This window comes from Seriola dumerili, unplaced genomic scaffold, assembly GCF_002260705.1.
Source record: "Seriola dumerili isolate Sdu_G_001 unplaced genomic scaffold, Sdu_1.0 BDQW01000468.1, whole genome shotgun sequence".
NCBI classification, from domain to species: domain Eukaryota; kingdom Metazoa; phylum Chordata; class Actinopteri; order Carangiformes; family Carangidae; genus Seriola; species Seriola dumerili.
Window position 1 is genome coordinate 2,740,468 of NW_019174723.1, and position 17,463 is coordinate 2,757,930.

Genomic DNA, 17,463 nt, shown 5'->3' on the forward strand with positions numbered 1-17,463 from the left:
TAGTTAAAAACTTTATTTGGCATATAAGAACATCAACCATGAAAAACAGATGTGGAAAATGGCAGCAAATAAACTTAAGGAAACCCTGTTGTTGTCAGCTGGCCTGCAGATATTACAAGAATTTCTGATTATGCTTTGGTATTGAATACCAGTACAACTGCAACCATCACACAGTGAAACCAGGTTCTCTTCTCTACATCAATACCTGAAAGCAGATCCGAGTAATGAATTTGGTATTTTCCTGCTATTGTGATTAAGATAATGTGAGGAAACAGAACATACATGTCCTCATAGGCCAGCTGTGGTTACATTCAGGCATACAGTATACATTTTCATGAAATTGAAACTGAAGTTGTTTTAGCCAATAAAAGTTAGAGTTGTGTTAGAGCTGTGTATTGTTAAAAAATCCGCCCCAGACATAACAGTCTCTGCTTTGAGACTATTTTGAGTCAAATATGTTTTTTCCACAAAAAAGTTCAATTAACTCATAACAATTTCTTTAAAACAAATCTACTAATGGAACCTCTTCACGTCCCAAAAGATAAGATGTGAAGAAAATCCAAAACACAAAACCACTTTCAATGACTCCCTTATTGAAAAATTCAGAATTTATGAATACCATATTTTTAGTTTCAAAAGTTTAACCACTGGACACAGGATGCCTGCTGTTTAAAAGAAAAAAGTTAATTCTTAGTGTATGTGTGCTGAAGGTTTTAGTTTCCACACTTCACACTTCTGTGAATTGCATATTGGACCAGGATTGGCTCCACAGATCATGCTTGTATTTAAACATCTTAAACTTATGATTTAAGGTGAGCACAGAGAAACATCATTCTGCACAGTGGTCAGAGATCAAACATCCAAATAACAATAAGCAAAACGTGTTTTAGAGTGGAGGGGGACTTTAAATACCACCACAGAGGCAAATGTCAACTGCAAAAGAGAATCTTAAAATGATTTCATTTCAGTCGTGCTCCACCACACAGCCGTCATTCTGAGAAATGCACAGCACTGATCTGTTCAAGATGCCACACTGGGCCAAAGTCATATCCATGTCTGTGAAGCTCCTCCGTGGCACATCCATAGTCTCAATGGAGGCCTCTCCATACTTGGCTCCATACCTGGCCTCTGCACTGGCTCTCACCATCAGCAGAGTGTCTGTAGGCTCAAAGTGCTGCTGGAACCTCCTGCCACATGGTGCTCTGATAGCCAACAGCAAACTGCCACAGGCACCAGCTGCTTTGGTTGTTACTGGTCCTGGGTCTAGTGGCATTGGCCAGATCCTGAATGGCCCATCAGCCCTGGTGTCCCCTTCAGAGGTGCTGGTCTGTGCTGTGGGGAGATCTGGCTCCTGCTGCCTCTGCCTTTGCTGCAGGATAGCACCATCAGACAGGGTGAGCTTGGACATGTCTTTGTCCAGGCTTCTCCCTGGACTCACCTCTGACTGCCTCCTCTCTATGGATGGCAGGACTTTGTACTTGTTCAAGGACTGTGGTGGAGCAGCAGGAGCGTGTTGCAGCATGTGCAGAACTTCATCCTGGCTCAGATGGCTGGTCTGCCACATGATGGGCTGGGACTGGGAGCGGAGGTTTCTGTCCGGCCTGCTGTATACAGGAGACTCCGGAGACACAGGTGTCCTCTGGATGCTGTCTGTGTTGTTGACAGCAGGCCTGCTTCGTCCTTTCGAGGACTTTGGTCTTGTTAGATGCATTGAAAACCAGCTGTTTAGTGTCTGTCTTGCATAAGAGTTCCCGATGGCCTGTCGGTGAAGATTTCCAGTTGTTTCCTGGCTTCAGTCCTTCGCGAAAAGAGTAAAGAAAGTCATATCTGAGTTAATATGTGTCTCCATTTTCCTTGAGAATAAGCATGCACGACGCTGTTCAGTCAGTTTTAGAAACTGTCGTAACACTTACGAGTATATTACTGCAGCTTCACTACACGTTAAAACGTTAAAATGCCATTTGTGCGCATTACTTTTCCGTCGCTTTCCACCCACTTTCCCAGTTTCAGTCTCTCTTCAGCGTCACCGGTTGCCATGAAAGTCTGGTTGCCATGACGACGACTTGTGAATTAAAGGCAGGGAGCCCCCTGGTGTTGGAAGTACGCAACTGTAGTTAAATTCATCAGCTTTTAATCATTTGGAAACATCCAATTGGAAACATTCCTCTCTATAATGAGCTTACTTTCTCCAGTCGCTTCACACACTTGTTCAACAGTAAATCTCATATTCAAACTGCACTAATGCAAACAAAACAGTGCCTAAGGCTTTTGCACAGTACAGTATATTATATATTCTTTATCATAAGTATTGTTGCATTAAGTGTACATCAATTTAGTGTTGCAGGTGTGTAGCTCCCCTCTGTATGTGTTTATGTTTAGCTCATATAACATTTAACATAAAAAATGTCCTTATTTGGTGTGATAACAGTGCTTCATGGTCATTTACATATTAAAAAATAATCAATTGTGCAGCTTAGCTAATGGCAAATAAAGGGATGGGTTAGATACCACTTGGGCTTAAATAAGATCAGAAGAAAGGACAAATATTTAACAGGGAAAAATATTGATTTTGTAATTATTATTTGTGTACATACATCTGTCTCTAGGTTAAAATATCCAAAAGTTGGGTGCTGTGGACTGATAATCAAAGTAGGATTCAGGGACCACAACACTCAATACCATTAGCATAGAATTATAAAAACATGACACATTCAAAGTTAACTTTTCTCCTCATTTACTTTAGACAACAGGTAACAAAACTCTTCTCTGGCAAAAGGCCAGTGGAAGTAATGTGTTGATGAATAATCAATAATCAAATAAATCTAACACAAATTCACAATCAACAACCAAGTGGAAAATGTTTATTAGGCTAAAGTGTTGATGAGTTCTGTTGGAATCCAGAGTAATATATATAATATACAGTACAGTACATTCTTAAAAAAAACAATACACCATTAACTTAAAAAAATAATAATCAATTAAACCTTGAACATTAGCTATAAACTGAGTATATTTTGTCTTTTATATCTTAAATGAAAAATTGCACTGAGATCATATACAGTGGGAACAACTCTGAGTCCACTGATAATAACTTTTGTTTCATAATTTACCAGAAATGTTTCTAAAGCAAGATTTGATTTTTCCTATTATAATTTTGTTTATTTAGAATGGTACTTCACTGCAAAGCAATGGTTCTGTGTTTCAGCACCTTTGTTTCATAATGTTAGAGTTTGTTTCGTTTTTGTTTAAACTATTTTGGAATTGGCACATTTAGACTACATTTGTCATTGGAGAAGTTGTTTTACAAACAGTTACTCTTCTGTTTAAGTTGCAGTTCGCCGATAGTCTTTTCTCTGTGTTTTAAATTCAAGACCATAGTAAATTATTCAATATCTGACATCATCATCCAATATCATTTAGTATTAGATGGGAGCAATTCCCCTATGAAACAGGAGCAAGTGTGTAAATATTTGAATGAATGCACTCCATGAATCCTGAATTAATGGCCCTATTATTACATTATTTCTTACAAGCATTGGTATCAGATCTAAATAGGGCTGCAACTAACAATAATTTTCATTATTAACTAATTGGCTGATTATCAAATCAGTAAAAAAACTCAAAACTAACCCAATTCACTTCCATGGAAAACCAAGAATAGCAGTAAATTCCTTACATTTGAGAACCTGAAAAGCAGCTTGAGAAAATTACTTCTGCCCGAAATAAGAAGTATCAACTTAGTCTTATTTCTTTGGATAAATAATGAAAACAAGCAGCTGTTAGCAGTGAGCAAAGACGTCTGAGTCCCACTGTAGTTCTCTTCATCTATATCAATTCAATATAAATGGATCTAAATGATTATTCTGAGGCACATGATAAAGAGTAAAGACAAACATGCAATATTCTGATTTACAGTAGTTTTATATTAAAAACTGGGAATGCAGTAGGTACAGACTAGTGTCAGTGAAATTACGATTGATTATTTGTGCCCAATATTGTCCAGATAATACACAACCCATAAATCACCAAACAGGAGTAGCAGCCTGCTCAACAGCCTGTCATCAGGGACACATAGATATTCGATCATGTAATGTATGAATAGGGAAATAATAGCCCCTCTTGCACTCTATGGTAAATCAAGCAGGTTATGTTGAGAGTAAAGTTCCTCTGTGATCTGGTACACCTCAGAGATTAGAGGCAGAGCTTCTCCCAGCATGGCCACGACCTGCTCCGGGGGGCCTACATTCATCACTTCCAAGAAAGCCTGACGCCCAGGGAGCACGCAGAACGCCACGCCCGCAGCCTTACGAACTACCCAAGGGTGGTGCTGGGCGAGGGACTCGTTGTAGGCATCTGCACACATGACAGATGTCTTGCTGTCCTCTGTGCTGGTGCGGAGGCGCTCCAGGAAAAGCTCCAGCCACCTCAGTGCACGGTGGAGCCTGAGCAGAGTACGGCAGCCTGACTCTGGATGACCGCCTCTCTTGGTCAGGTCCACGAGTTCATTGTCCAGCTCGTATTTTACCATGGACTGGACGGTGACGTACTGAGACCCGTTCTCGCCGTTTAAATGGCTGACCAGGACCTGGATCTTGTTGACAGCATCTTTAGAAATGAAGCCAAAGACGCTCCCTAAGCTGTTCAGAAACCTATTAAAGAGATACACAAGAACAGTCTGTTAACACCTCTATAACATTTGCCAGTCTGTTACAGTTGAGTCAAGGCTGGATTACCAACTGGGGGCAACTGCTGAGGGACCCCAGACCCACAGGGGCACCAGAAGCCTCTTTTTGTCTTCATAATTTGATGAATCACTAATCTATTAGAAATTTGCACCACTGAAGTATAATAACTCCCCCCTCTGTCTCATGGCCCTGGCACTGAGGAGGGATTGTCATTGGTTTTTTTCCCAAATAGTCTAGTAAGAACACAATCAAGCACTTGTTTATTGTTTATGTGTCATGTACATGTGTGCATAATATATATGTGTGCATATTGTATGTACTTTATATGCAGCACAAATCTTATCTTACTCAACTTTCTCAATGCAGCTCTAAAGTACAGGTTGGTTTCTAAAGGCTCGTGTACACTGGGGAGTCAGTAGGGGTCAAATAGCAACTTTTTGCTCCGGAGTCCCATGAGAGGTTAATCCAGCCATGAGTTGGGTGTAGCATGTACAGTATAGTCATGTGGTCAATGCATACAAAATACAATGAGATCACACAGGACACATAAATCGAACACATACCAAAAGATCACTTACTTTACAAGCCCACGCCACCCAGCGACATAGTGTTGGAGGTAGACTTCTTTATTTTCTGACAGACACAGCTTGAAAGTGTCGAGCACCTCCTGTAAACTGAATTTCTGCTCTACTGATCCCTCAGAATCAGCCATGGTTTCTCTATGAGGAAATACTGTCGAACAGACAACAGATGAATGAGAAAATATATGTGTCGGTCACCAACAAACCAGAGGTCGCTACAGATGTAAGTTCTGATGTAAACAACCAAAGACCGAACACATTACGTTAGAGAAAACTTAAAAGTGAAAGGAAAACTCTGCATTTCTCTCTGTCTACGAGAAACGACAGGTCGGTACTGTTTTAATCCTCTTCTACTGCGCAAGCTCGAGCCGGGAATCACCGGAAATTGGCACACTTTCCCTTCAAAATAAAAGCGCTGAAATTGGCTGTTAAAGCCAGATACAAGAAGCAGTTGGGATGGTTGAGAAATTATCAATGTCATGGGGATTTATATTTTCAGAAGGGCAGAAAGTAAAATGGCAAAAGAAAGGTACATGACATGGTCATGGTGCCTTATCCAGTGACCCCGACGTGATTATTTCACCCTTAGATTTTTATATTCAAGAGAAAATAGAGATAAAGAAAAAGCAAATTGGGTACATATAGCCAATGAAAGACTGATAACAACTTTTAAACCATGTATTACAATATATACAGATGATCAAAGGAGCTTAAGAATGGAAACACTGGATTTGCATTTATTGTCCCACAACACCAGGTCACTTATATACAGCGTGTAAAGAGTCTTTATATACAGTCATTGTATCATATCAAGACTGAGATTAGAAAACACAGGATTAAATAAAACAATGCAGTTAATGGAGAAACATCCACAAGTATAAAATACATAGAGAAGAAGACATTTAAGAATTGTGGGGTGGGAGTATTGAATTATAACAATATATTTAGCATTTAGGAGGGAAACATAAAGCTTTGTTTGAGTTTTAAAAAGAAACTGGGTTAATAAAGAAAAGCTGGTGTTTTGTTTGTTATTTTAACCAGACCAAATGGAAGTTGGGAACTCTTGGCTCACACTCCAATATAGTAGGTGGCGGTAATGCACCTTTAACGCTAAGTGCGACTCGCCATTAATCAAAAAGAAGAAGAAGAGGAACATGCTAACCGGAAGTTTTACGATCAATAGCGGTTTGCTTGACACCACAAACCCCTCATATGTATACAAGTGTGTCCAAATTCGAAAACATTTCTACATAGATAAAGGCTTATTCGTCGCAAGCAGTCGGGTCGTTTCGGTTATCTAGGTGTTACCTGCTATGTACAAGAACCGGCTGCACTGACGAGAAAACATGCCTGAAATAAAAGTAACGCCACTTGGTGAGTAATGTTACAATGGCTAGTTAGCACCTGCTAAGCAAGTTCCGTCAACATTTTTACTTTAGCTAGATAACTTAAACGCTAGATATCCGCTTTTAACAAAGTATTGAGTTGTGTATTTTCTGCTGTGTCTGTCCTAAATCAGCTTGTAAGTTTGACCCTTTACTGTTGAGCTGGAGTGGCTAAATGAGTGGATTTATATGCGTGTGTATTTTTAAGGTGTCTCACAGTTTGACTTTCCCTCTCCAAGGTGCTGGACAGGATGTCGGCCGCAGCTGTATCCTCGTTTCTATTGGAGGCAAAAACATTATGCTAGACTGTGGGATGCACATGGGATACAATGATGATGTAAGTAAAGTAGCTTACTTTACAAGGGAGGAATGAAAACTGTGTAAGATGGAGAGTTTTTGCTCTGAAAACAGCCCCAATTCTTTGTGGCATGGATTCCACAAATGTTGGAAACATTCCTTTGAGATTCTGTTCCATCATGACATGATTGCATTATATACTTTCTGCAGATCTGTCGGCAGCACATTCATGCTGTCAGTGTCCTGTTCTATCCCATCCCAAATGTGTCCTATTGGGTTCAGATCTGGTGACTGGGGAGGACACTGAAGTACACTGAACTCATTCTCATGTTCATGAAACCAACTTTCATGAGTTTCCAGGATTTAGCCATTAGGAGATGGATAAATTGTGGTAATAAAGGGATGCACATAGTAAACAACAATATTCAGATAGGCTGTGGCATTTAAACAAAGAGCTCAGAGTGTGCCAAGAAAACTTTCCCCACACAATTACAGCACCACCATCATCCTGGACTGTTGACATAAGACAGGCTGGGTCCATGGATTCACAATCCTTGTTTCCGTATTCCTGGCTGCCCCAGATCATGAGAACATTTCAGACAGCTGTGCCTCTGAGACATTACAGACTAATGTGAATGTTGTGACATGCTGATTAGTCATAGCAGATAATATCAATCATTAATCAAATTGTATAAAAACTCACATCTTTTTTTCCATTTCCTTCAATAAAAAATTTTTACACCTGTTTTTTAAAACCAGCAATTTCATCACCAGGGGGTTGCAGTAATTCAGGCTTGTTGTCGCTCAGTCAGACTTACTAATTATCACATTGAATTTACAGTTTATTATTATTTAATCACAAGTTATTTTTTTAGGCCAAAGTACAAACATTCCCCAGTTATAGCTTTTTAATGTGAGGATGTGCTGCTTCATGTCATTGTAAATATACAGTATATCTTTGGGTTTATCTTGGACTTGGAAATTGTGATTGATGAAATAATGATGATTTTACTCTTTACTTTATTTTGCTACTGTTTTTTGAAAACTTAATTTCATGTAGTGAGTTTCAAATGTTTTGGACCTTGTGTAGAAGATATTTTACAGTATGATCCCAATTGAATTGAATGAAAATCTGTATTGTCATTCCAGAGACGTTTCCCAGACTTTTCTTACATAACCCAGAATGGACGCCTGACAGACTTTTTGGACTGTGTAATCATCAGGTTTGTTGTCTGTATAGTTACACTATAATGTACTGCATCTATTTCAGTCATATTTATAAAAAAAAAAAAAAAAACATGGCTACACCTGTTGCTTTCTCAGCCATTTCCACTTGGACCACTGTGGCGCTCTGCCCTTCATGAGTGAGATGGTGGGCTATGATGGACCCATCTACATGACCCATCCTACCAAGGCTATCTGCCCCATTTTACTGGAGGACTTCCGGAAGATCACAGTCGACAAAAAGGGAGAAACCAACTTCTTCACCTCGCAGATGATCAAGGACTGCATGAAAAAAGTGATACCTTTGAACCTCCACCAAACTGTCCAGGTGCAGCGCTCATATAATTTTTGATGTATTTGTTGATAATTTCTGCACCAGCTGCTCGTCTCTTTTGATGGGAAATCAAGCTGTTTTCTGTTGTGCTGCTGGCAGGTGGATGATGAGTTGGAGATCAAGGCGTACTATGCAGGTCATGTCCTGGGAGCTGCCATGGTGCAAATCAAAGTGGGATCAGAGTCTGTGGTCTATACTGTGAGTGAAAACAAGTCTGCACTGTGTGCATCATGTCAGTGAATGTGACAACAACAACCTCAGAGTAATGTCTTTTCATTTCTTAGGGAGACTATAACATGACGCCTGACAGGCATTTAGGGTAAGTGACATTTACTTTTATGTGTCGATTATCTGCTGAGGTGTAAGCCTGTGACATACTACAGTCTTTTTATCCTGTAGTGCTGCATGGATCGATAAGTGCCGTCCAGATATCCTCATCTCAGAGTCTACATATGCCACCACCATCCGTGACTCAAAGAGATGCAGAGAGAGGGACTTTTTGAAGAAAGTGCATGAAAGCATAGAAAGAGGAGGAAAGGTGAATACTGTATATTTGGGTGGTTTTTCTTTTCTTTTCTTTTTATATAATGTTGTGGAGAGAAAATTAAGGTTTTGCTAATTAAAGGCTCTTATTTTCTTATTGTCCTTTCAGGTTCTGATCCCTGTGTTTGCTCTTGGAAGAGCACAAGAGCTCTGCATCCTGCTGGAAACATTTTGGTAGGGTTGTTCTTATTTAAATTTTAGAATAAATACCACAAAGAAAATTCACAGAAGTTTTTTATACACTTTCTTAAATATCCACTATAGGTTTTGTGAATGTGACCAAGCCTCTGTCAAAGAAAGAAATTAGAGAGCAAGGACAGTGATGTGTGTGGAGATAATCACAGTCTGCTTGCTGCCTGAATGATATCAGATAAAAGCCATTTTTTTGGTTCGTAATTGTTAAATTGAATAAAAAGTCCTTTCAATCGGGAATAATTGCATATGATTACAATACACAAAGGTCATACATTGTCAAGATGAAAAATAGCTGTGCCCCAAAATATCCGTATTCATTTTGTTAAGCTTGTTAGAATAATGGTGGTATGTGAACTTTTTCATTGGACAGACACTCTAATTACCTCCTCTCATCACACAGGGAGAGGATGAACCTAAAGGCCCCCATCTACTTCTCCACTGGGCTGACAGAGAAAGCTAATCATTACTACAAGCTTTTCATAACATGGACTAACCAAAAGATTCGAAAAACCTTTGTACAGAGAAACATGTTTGAATTTAAGCACATCAAGGCTTTTGATCGCTCCTATGCGGATAATCCTGGACCTATGGTGAGTTTTGCTCTTCCTCCAAAGTGTGCAAATATTTAAAAAAGTTTCTAATTTAAAAAATTCTAATTGCAGTGCACAACAACAACAACAATATGTCAATTTTCAGGTGGTGTTTGCCACACCAGGTATGCTGCATGCTGGTCAGTCTTTGCAAATCTTCAAGAAATGGGCCGGCAACGAGAAGAACATGGTGAGTCTCATGAGGAAATGTGAGGTCTTTTGGAAAATAACAATACTTCATAATATACAGCCAATTCCTTTTTTCTTAGGTTATCATGCCTGGGTATTGTGTACAAGGAACAATTGGTCATAAGATCTTAAATGGGCAGAGGAAACTGGAGATGGAAGGGAGAGCGACAGTAAGATTTTGTTTTTTTACAAATACAGCTTTTCATTTCCGCTGCATCTATGTGAGTCTTGGGCTCACACTGTATTTTATGACTTAAATAAAAAGTGTGTGTGTGTGTGTTGGAGAGCACAAAAGTCTCTCTACTTCTCTTCTATTACTTCTGCTTGACTCTGTGGTTTGGAGTTTCATTTCTATCTACATGTTTGTACTTTTAGATATCAAAAACATCCACGCAGAGCCGAATGCAGCATCATGTTACACGCCCTTTTTGTGGTTTGTGACAAAAATACATCCAACAAGTCATCACAGTAAACATCTGAACTCTTTGTTGTCTCTAACCAAAGACAACAAAATCGGCCCAACATCAATTTTCTCATCTAGAGCCAATGAGAGTACTTTATAAAAAAATATCGACCTATTCCTTTGAAAATAAGCAAAAAAAAAAACCAAAAAATGTGAAATTGTCAATGTGATCCATGTTAAAAAAACAAAACTGACTTTTATTCTTTCTGTGATTGTTACAGTTGGATGTGAAGCTACAGGTGGAGTACATGTCCTTCAGTGCCCATGCAGATGCTAAAGGCATTATGCAGCTCATTCGGATGGCAGAGCCTCGCAACATGCTGCTGGTACACGGGGAGGCTGTGAAAATGGAGTTCCTCAAGGGCAAGATTGAACAGGAGTTCAGTAAGTGCATCTCCATCTGTTTTGTGCTCTACATATCAAAAGCGCTAGGTTCAATAAAAGTAAATTGGTACTGGTACGGTATGCTTACAGTAGGAAGAGAGGGAGTTTTCATTCTTGTTAATGTGTCTATTTTTAAATGGCAGGCATAGACTGTTACATGCCAGCCAATGGAGAGACAGCAACTGTGACAACAAACCCCAGTGTGCCTGTGGATATCTCACTCAACCTGCTCAAGAGGGAGATGGCTCTCGGAGGTAAGTTTTTATGATAGTTCAGAAACCAGAAACCACACGGTTTCAGTTCCACAATTGTTTTTGTTTGGCTTGACATTTTGATTCGTTGATTTGATTGATGTGATTGTGAAGCGGGTTTTACACAGCTGGTGATCCGGCCCCGTGTCACTTGAATATTATGACCCAGATTGGTTGTCACAATGACTAATGTCAGTTATGAAAGGACTCTAAACCCCAGAGAAGATGAGGAGTCACGTTTATCCAAACAGTACAACAAAGGTTTTCTATACTTACTCCAGACTAAAGTGGCTGCTGAGTATAAAGAAAACCGTCTGATGGTTGTAGTTGTTGAATTATTAGTGATGAAAAGCTGCCTCGCTTTCTTTGGAGCTATGAGTTGCACACCACATACAGCTGTTTTAGCAAGACTTCAAATTGTTGTTTATCATTTTCTGTAATTATTTGCTTGTTTATTTATATATTAAACCACTCTCATGTTGAAGGTCCTTTGCCTGATCCCAAAAAACCTCGCACCATGCATGGAACCCTGATCATGAAAGAAAACGTAAGTTCTGTTTTATCACAAACTTTTAACTAGATATCCGTCCAGTAAGTGTGTTGCTCCTTTTTTTTTTTTAAATACTTTTGTGACCTTTTAATAGATGACCTATAGTCTAGTGGGATTTCCTTGAGTTGTCATGAATGACACATGCTGATTTACCCTCTTGTCGTCTTTCTCCTGAGCACAGAGCCTGAAGCTGGTGTCGTCGGAGCAGGCCCTGAAGGAGCTGGGCCTCAACGAACACCAGTTACGCTTCACCTGCCGCGTGCAGCTCCAGGACCCGTACAGCGACGCCGACACACTCCACAGGATCTACACACACCTCAAAAGGTGAGAGTATAACCGCAGGGAGAGGAGGGGTCACTGGGCCTCCTGCATCTTACAACTCATCTGTAATATTCTGCATTTCACCTACACCATTCACTTTATCTACCTTCCTCCTGTAAACCACACCAGCATTTTCATGTTTGCACATCTACCCAGGAAATGTGTTGTTTTCTCTCAGGATTAGTGTCTTGTTTCCTCTCATTTCTTCAAGTATATTTGTGATATACTTGAACATATATAACATGTCATTTCTGTTGCCTGAGAACTGCAATTTTTGTGCTCTTCTCCTGTATTGTTTCATATCTACTGCATTTTGTGACATGTAATATTATATCTGTTATAACTGCTTGCTTTTGCATTTCTTTGCTGCAGCGTGTTAAAAGGTTACACTATCCAGCACCTCCCTGACAGCACCGTCATGGTGGAGTCTATTGTCATCAAAGTCTCCTCCTCCGCTGAGGACACCAACACCAAGGTCCTGCTGCTCTCCTGGAGTTATCAGGTAAAATGTTTGCATTGTCTTTGCTTCACTGAGTTCATTTTACTGTAGCTGTACTGTCTTTTAAATGCAAAACTGTTTAGAGTTCAGTTTAAGTCAGATCTTTACTTTCCCACAAGTGGAAAATATTTTCCTTCAAGGCAGCATAAAAACAAACACAATAAAAACAAAATATGACAGTTGAAGACATTAAAAACAATGATACTTTATATGCAAATCTGAATAAAATGTCTATCCACCCAATCTTGTGCACATTTTCAATTTGCACAAAAAATCTGTAATCCTAAAAAGGAAGTGGAAATGCTAGAACTAAAAATATCTCAAAGTTTTTTACACTTGAGGTGGAAAAGTTGGTGTATTGATTAAAATCAACATGCAAGAGTGCAGCAGAAAAAGACTCAGCAGATAAGTCATGAAGCATGTGACTTTATTTGTCACTCAAGCTTCGTCCACTGAAGAGACTAAAACTGGCAGCAGACAAAAACAGATTTGTGTGGGGGCTGTTTACCTTCCTCAAATTAAAATGTGAAACGGAAACAAACATGAAACAAGTGGCACTTATTGCACATCGGATAAATGAAAACTTGAACCTGTTGCACCTCATTTACAGAAGCCTCTCTCCAGAGGGGAGAATGTCAGATTCCTTAAAGAGGATGGTTTTGGATTTGCTATGATGGATTGAGCTGTCTGTGTGATTTGCCTGCACACACGACAATGATGGTGAAAACTGTCTCTGGGCTGTGGTCACACCTCCGTGAAGAACGTGAAATCTTTTACTTTATGTCTCCTACAGAGAGGGGGGAATTGATTTACCCAATTATTGGAAAACACTCCATAACAATATGATCACATCTCTCAAATATTATAGTTCTACTATATTTGAAATGAACAAATAGATGAATAAATAAGTTGTTAAATTATATATTACCTGGTGTAATTCAGTTGAAATAATGACTCTTAAGCAAGTGACATCCAGCCAAGGAGAGTTGATTGTGTTCAAAATGAAAGTTTTAGTTCACTCACACTGAGGACCCTTGAGTCCAACATTTGTTTCTAGAAACATCATGTGTACTTGTCAGTCAGTCACAAAAATCAATGTTTTCATTCTGTTTTTATACATTTTGGCTCAGATCATTTCCTAAATAATTAAAAAATACAGTTATTTTTAAATATACTTACACAAAGACGTTAACATTTATAAATATATGTATATTTATATAACACAATTTTACCTAAATTTAAAGTTGTTGATAGTGGTACAATTATTGACTGCATTCGTATTCTAAGGACCCTACACTGGGCCCCAAGTTAACAAGATAATAGAAAATATCACACAGCTGATTTGCACACACACATTCAACAATTTCCTGGTAATGTCCAGCCCAGGGATTTTTCCCATTTTGTACTATTAGACTTTGAAGGTGGACAGGTCTATGCTGGTAAGTTGCCAAACTTTATTTAAAGCTGCTTAAAAGAACCATCAGGAATCTAATGCATGCAACAAAACTCATGGAAGAGAATCAGAAATGATAAAGCAAAGTTTAATCTGATTTACCTTAACACATAAAATCACAAGAATCTCCGCTTTATAGCCAAATTGAGAATTTATGAATTCATTCTATTTGATTATTCATAATCTTCTTTATATATCTGCACCTTTAAATATAACATACAGCAGAGGTTACATCTTGACTACGACGAGTGCAGGGGCGATGGCTGAGGTTCAAAATAATTAGTATTTCCTGTTCTATCTGTTGTTAGTCACATCACGAGTGCTGTTTTTTCGGTCTGACCACACCATCAGTTAATCGGTTTGTTGCGCCGAGTCTGTACCGAGTAGAGGTCTGATTGGCTCGAAGAAGTGAAAAGACTGATGTGGGTGGATAGTGTGCGAGAGTAGGGTCTATGAAAGTGAGAATACGAAAGGTGGGGGAAACCTGCCTGTAGAACTCAGTCACTGTGTAATGGAAGGAGGGAGGTTTTTGTGGCCTTGTGCGTTCCATGCAAAGAATAAAGGGCAAGAAAAAAGAATACAATGTTTAAATCTGTGTCTTTGTCATATCTGTTTTAACTTATGTTCCCCCAAAAGGGTCTTATACATTTTTATTGCCCCTGAACATAAACCCAAGATTACACATATACCCCAGTTTTTGTTGGGAAGATTGCCTAAATCTGTTACGTTATCAGTTTTTGGCAATATAATCAGGTACTCGATAAGACCTTAAGTAACCATTTTAATGTTTTTTTTTTTTTTTTCTTGTGAAATACCAGAGAGTTTTACATCACTGACATTTGCAATGCATGACGAGGGTTTATATTAACGTGTTAAAGTGAATATATGCGTCTCTGTCTTTTCCTACAGTGCTTCTTTCTTGACTTTTATGTTCTGGTTTTCTTCATCAGGACGAAGACCTGGGGAGTTTCCTTTCAACTCTGCTGAAAAAGGGGCTTCCCTCTGGACTGTGCTGAAAATATCTTTTTGTCCCGACACAATAAACATTTGAAGGGAACTCACACTCAAAAGAATTTTCATGCACTGCCATTTTTTGAATCCTGGATTTCTGGAGGCTACAAACTCCTTCCTGGTGGGGGGAATTTCACATTCTTTACAGCAAACATCTACATCATCAAAGCTGATTTTGCTCCCTTTTCCTGTTGGGATTGTGATCCTTAAATGTGTACCTCCTACGAACTTACCCAGGATCCTGCCCTGATTGGTAGACTCTTTCATACTGTCATTTATAGACTAAACTACACAAGATAAAGAATAATAATATACCCGTATTCTGATTTGTCCCTTTATTTTGACATAAAATGACAGTTTTAATAAACATTTTTATAGAAAAGTCAAATTTTTGCAGTTTTTCGGTTACATACACAGTGACAAAGAGGAGTATACAGAGTTCTATTTACATAAGACATTAATAGTTACCCTCTCAGTTAACTTAGATCGTTGCAATGGTATAAACACCCCTACTCCTCCTGATTTGTCCACACAGCCATGTCCTCTTTAAGCCCTTCCATCTGCAGTGGCTGGTGGTGACGAAGTAAAGCAAAGGGTCCAGGCATGTGTTCAGGATGACGAGGGCCATGGTGACCCGTCTGGCGTGGTAGATGGCATCAGAGGCGGAGCAGCTCTTGATGATTTCCATGCGTCGAAGGAGGTGCAGCAGGTACACCAGGTGGTTGGGCAGGAAGCAGAGCAGCGTGATACCCAGGATGGTGTAAATGACCCTCACGGCTCTTTGGGCTGTTTTACTCTTTATCATGGAAATGCGCCTCGCAGCCAGTGGGTAACACACCAGGATGATCATAGAGGGCAGCAGGGAGCCGAAGATCAGGCACAGCACGCTGTACGCCCCCAAACGCGTGGCCCACTCGTGCTTGGCGAAGTTCTCAAAACAGCTGCGGCTTCCAGATTCGTCTCCATCGGTCTCCAGAGGGCCCATGAGGACGAACACCACCATAGCCACTCCAGCGACACACCAGAGCACCACGCTCACAGCCAGAGAGCACCAGCAGCTCTGCAGCCTCAGATAGCTGTGTGGGCGCACAGTGGCCATGTAGCGATCCACACAGATACAAGTCATGAAACAGATGTTCATGTAGATGTTGGCGAAGAACAGAATCCCTGTGATACGGCAGGCGATGTCTCCGAACACCCAGTTGTTTCCGTTGATGTGGTAGTGGATCCTGAAGGGTAGAGTGCAGAGGATGACGATATCTGTCAGAGCCAGATTGCTGATGTACACGCTGAAGGCTGTACGAGGTGTGATCTTGAAGGCGAAGATGAAGAGGGCAATCAGATTTCCAGGCAGACCTACAACTAAAGCCAGGCTGTAGACCGCTGGGAAAAAGTAGTACTGGTAATCTACAGATGGATTGCTGCAGTCGACATTTGTCACGTTCATCATGGCAGATTGAGGTTTCTTTTTTTAATTTTATTGTGAATGTAGTCAGATAAAAGCGTAGGTTGAGTCACACACACACTGCTGCATCACAGGCCGTCCCCTGTAACTGTAACAACACAAACATGTTTCCACTCAGTTTTTTCCACTTTCACTGTTTCACAACCTTGAAAACGAATCTCTTACTCATCTGGTAAATAATATTTACCAAAAGTCATTCTTGGATTCTGATTTCTAACATTAGTTCTGCTCTAGAAATTGATTCCATTAATCTGTTTTGTTTTTAAAAATAAGGGGAATAACCAGGGTGGAGATTTATTTTTTTTACATTTGATTCAATACATTTTCACTTTACTTACAGTACTCAGAGATTATCTAAAAAGAGTGAAGTGAAACAAGGCAGAGAAACACAGATCACAAATAAAGCCAGCAAAATATGCTTCATCCACTGGTGTTCTTGTGACATTGAATAATTATCTCATTGCTAGGTTTTTCCACACAAAGATTTGAGTCCTGTGTACTGAAAGTTATTCACTGTTTTTTTCACCACATTTTAAAAGGGTTAAACACTTTCGGAAATAATAGATTAATTTTATTTTATTAATAAATTACAAGAGTAATGTGACAAAAAAAATCACTTACTGAGTTGCTTAGGGGCTCGATCTCCAATGCAGAAAGCTACAATGTGTGTTGAAAACACATGAGAAAAAATTGATACATTCGCCGTGAAGCTCCTCTGAGACAGTGAGCATGAGGCTTCTTAATTTCCTGTTAGACTACTGTAGGTGTAGAGTTAAGAGCAGGAAACTAGAGCATGACACAAGACTATGCGCATAGTTTACCACCCACCATAATATAAGAATGACTTAAATTGTATTGTTTTATGTTGACAAGTGATTCTATTATTTTGTCCACCCCATTCAAATCAGAGAGGGCAGGCTAAATAACAGAAAAAACTCCCCAATGCAACACAGTTCAACAGCACTACAAAGTGCAGCCTCCACAATGATCATACAGTTGAATTATCACCTCCTCAACATAGTTTCAACAAAAACTGATATTAG

At 39.5% G+C, this 17,463-nt stretch overlaps 4 protein-coding genes across 4 annotated transcripts; 1 reads left to right on the plus strand and 3 right to left on the minus strand.

Moving 5' to 3' along the window:
• Positions 1–649: 649 nt before the first annotated feature.
• On the minus strand, positions 650–1,991 carry ubxn10 (UBX domain protein 10). The gene is made up of 2 exons (XM_022763407.1): positions 1,914–1,991; positions 650–1,798 (listed from the first exon to the last, which is right to left on the minus strand). The coding sequence occupies exon 2, from the start codon at positions 1,709–1,711 to the stop codon at positions 965–967; it is 747 nt and encodes a 248-aa protein (XP_022619128.1). The 5' UTR covers positions 1,712–1,798; positions 1,914–1,991; the 3' UTR covers positions 650–964.
• Positions 1,992–2,859: 868 nt separating this feature from the next.
• cptp (ceramide-1-phosphate transfer protein) lies at positions 2,860–5,618 on the minus strand. Its single transcript, XM_022763356.1, has 2 exons — positions 5,264–5,618; positions 2,860–4,649 (listed from the first exon to the last, which is right to left on the minus strand). The coding sequence occupies exons 1-2, from the start codon at positions 5,395–5,397 to the stop codon at positions 4,127–4,129; spliced, it is 657 nt and encodes a 218-aa protein (XP_022619077.1). The 5' UTR covers positions 5,398–5,618; the 3' UTR covers positions 2,860–4,126.
• An 807-nt stretch (positions 5,619–6,425) lies between these two features.
• ints11 (integrator complex subunit 11) lies at positions 6,426–15,285 on the plus strand. Its single transcript, XM_022763451.1, has 17 exons — positions 6,426–6,640; positions 6,891–6,988; positions 8,098–8,171; positions 8,272–8,500; positions 8,606–8,704; positions 8,791–8,825; positions 8,906–9,044; positions 9,159–9,223; positions 9,645–9,834; positions 9,941–10,024; positions 10,104–10,193; positions 10,708–10,870; positions 11,014–11,124; positions 11,607–11,668; positions 11,853–11,995; positions 12,365–12,494; positions 14,895–15,285. The coding sequence occupies exons 1-17, from the start codon at positions 6,613–6,615 to the stop codon at positions 14,958–14,960; spliced, it is 1,806 nt and encodes a 601-aa protein (XP_022619172.1). The 5' UTR covers positions 6,426–6,612; the 3' UTR covers positions 14,961–15,285.
• A 100-nt stretch (positions 15,286–15,385) lies between these two features.
• On the minus strand, positions 15,386–17,126 carry LOC111235123 (lysophosphatidic acid receptor 6-like). The gene is made up of 2 exons (XM_022763452.1): positions 17,042–17,126; positions 15,386–16,508 (listed from the first exon to the last, which is right to left on the minus strand). Exon 2 carries the CDS (start codon positions 16,403–16,405, stop codon positions 15,437–15,439), a length of 969 nt encoding a protein of 322 aa, XP_022619173.1. The 5' UTR covers positions 16,406–16,508; positions 17,042–17,126; the 3' UTR covers positions 15,386–15,436.
• Between the last annotated feature and the right edge of the window lie 337 nt (positions 17,127–17,463).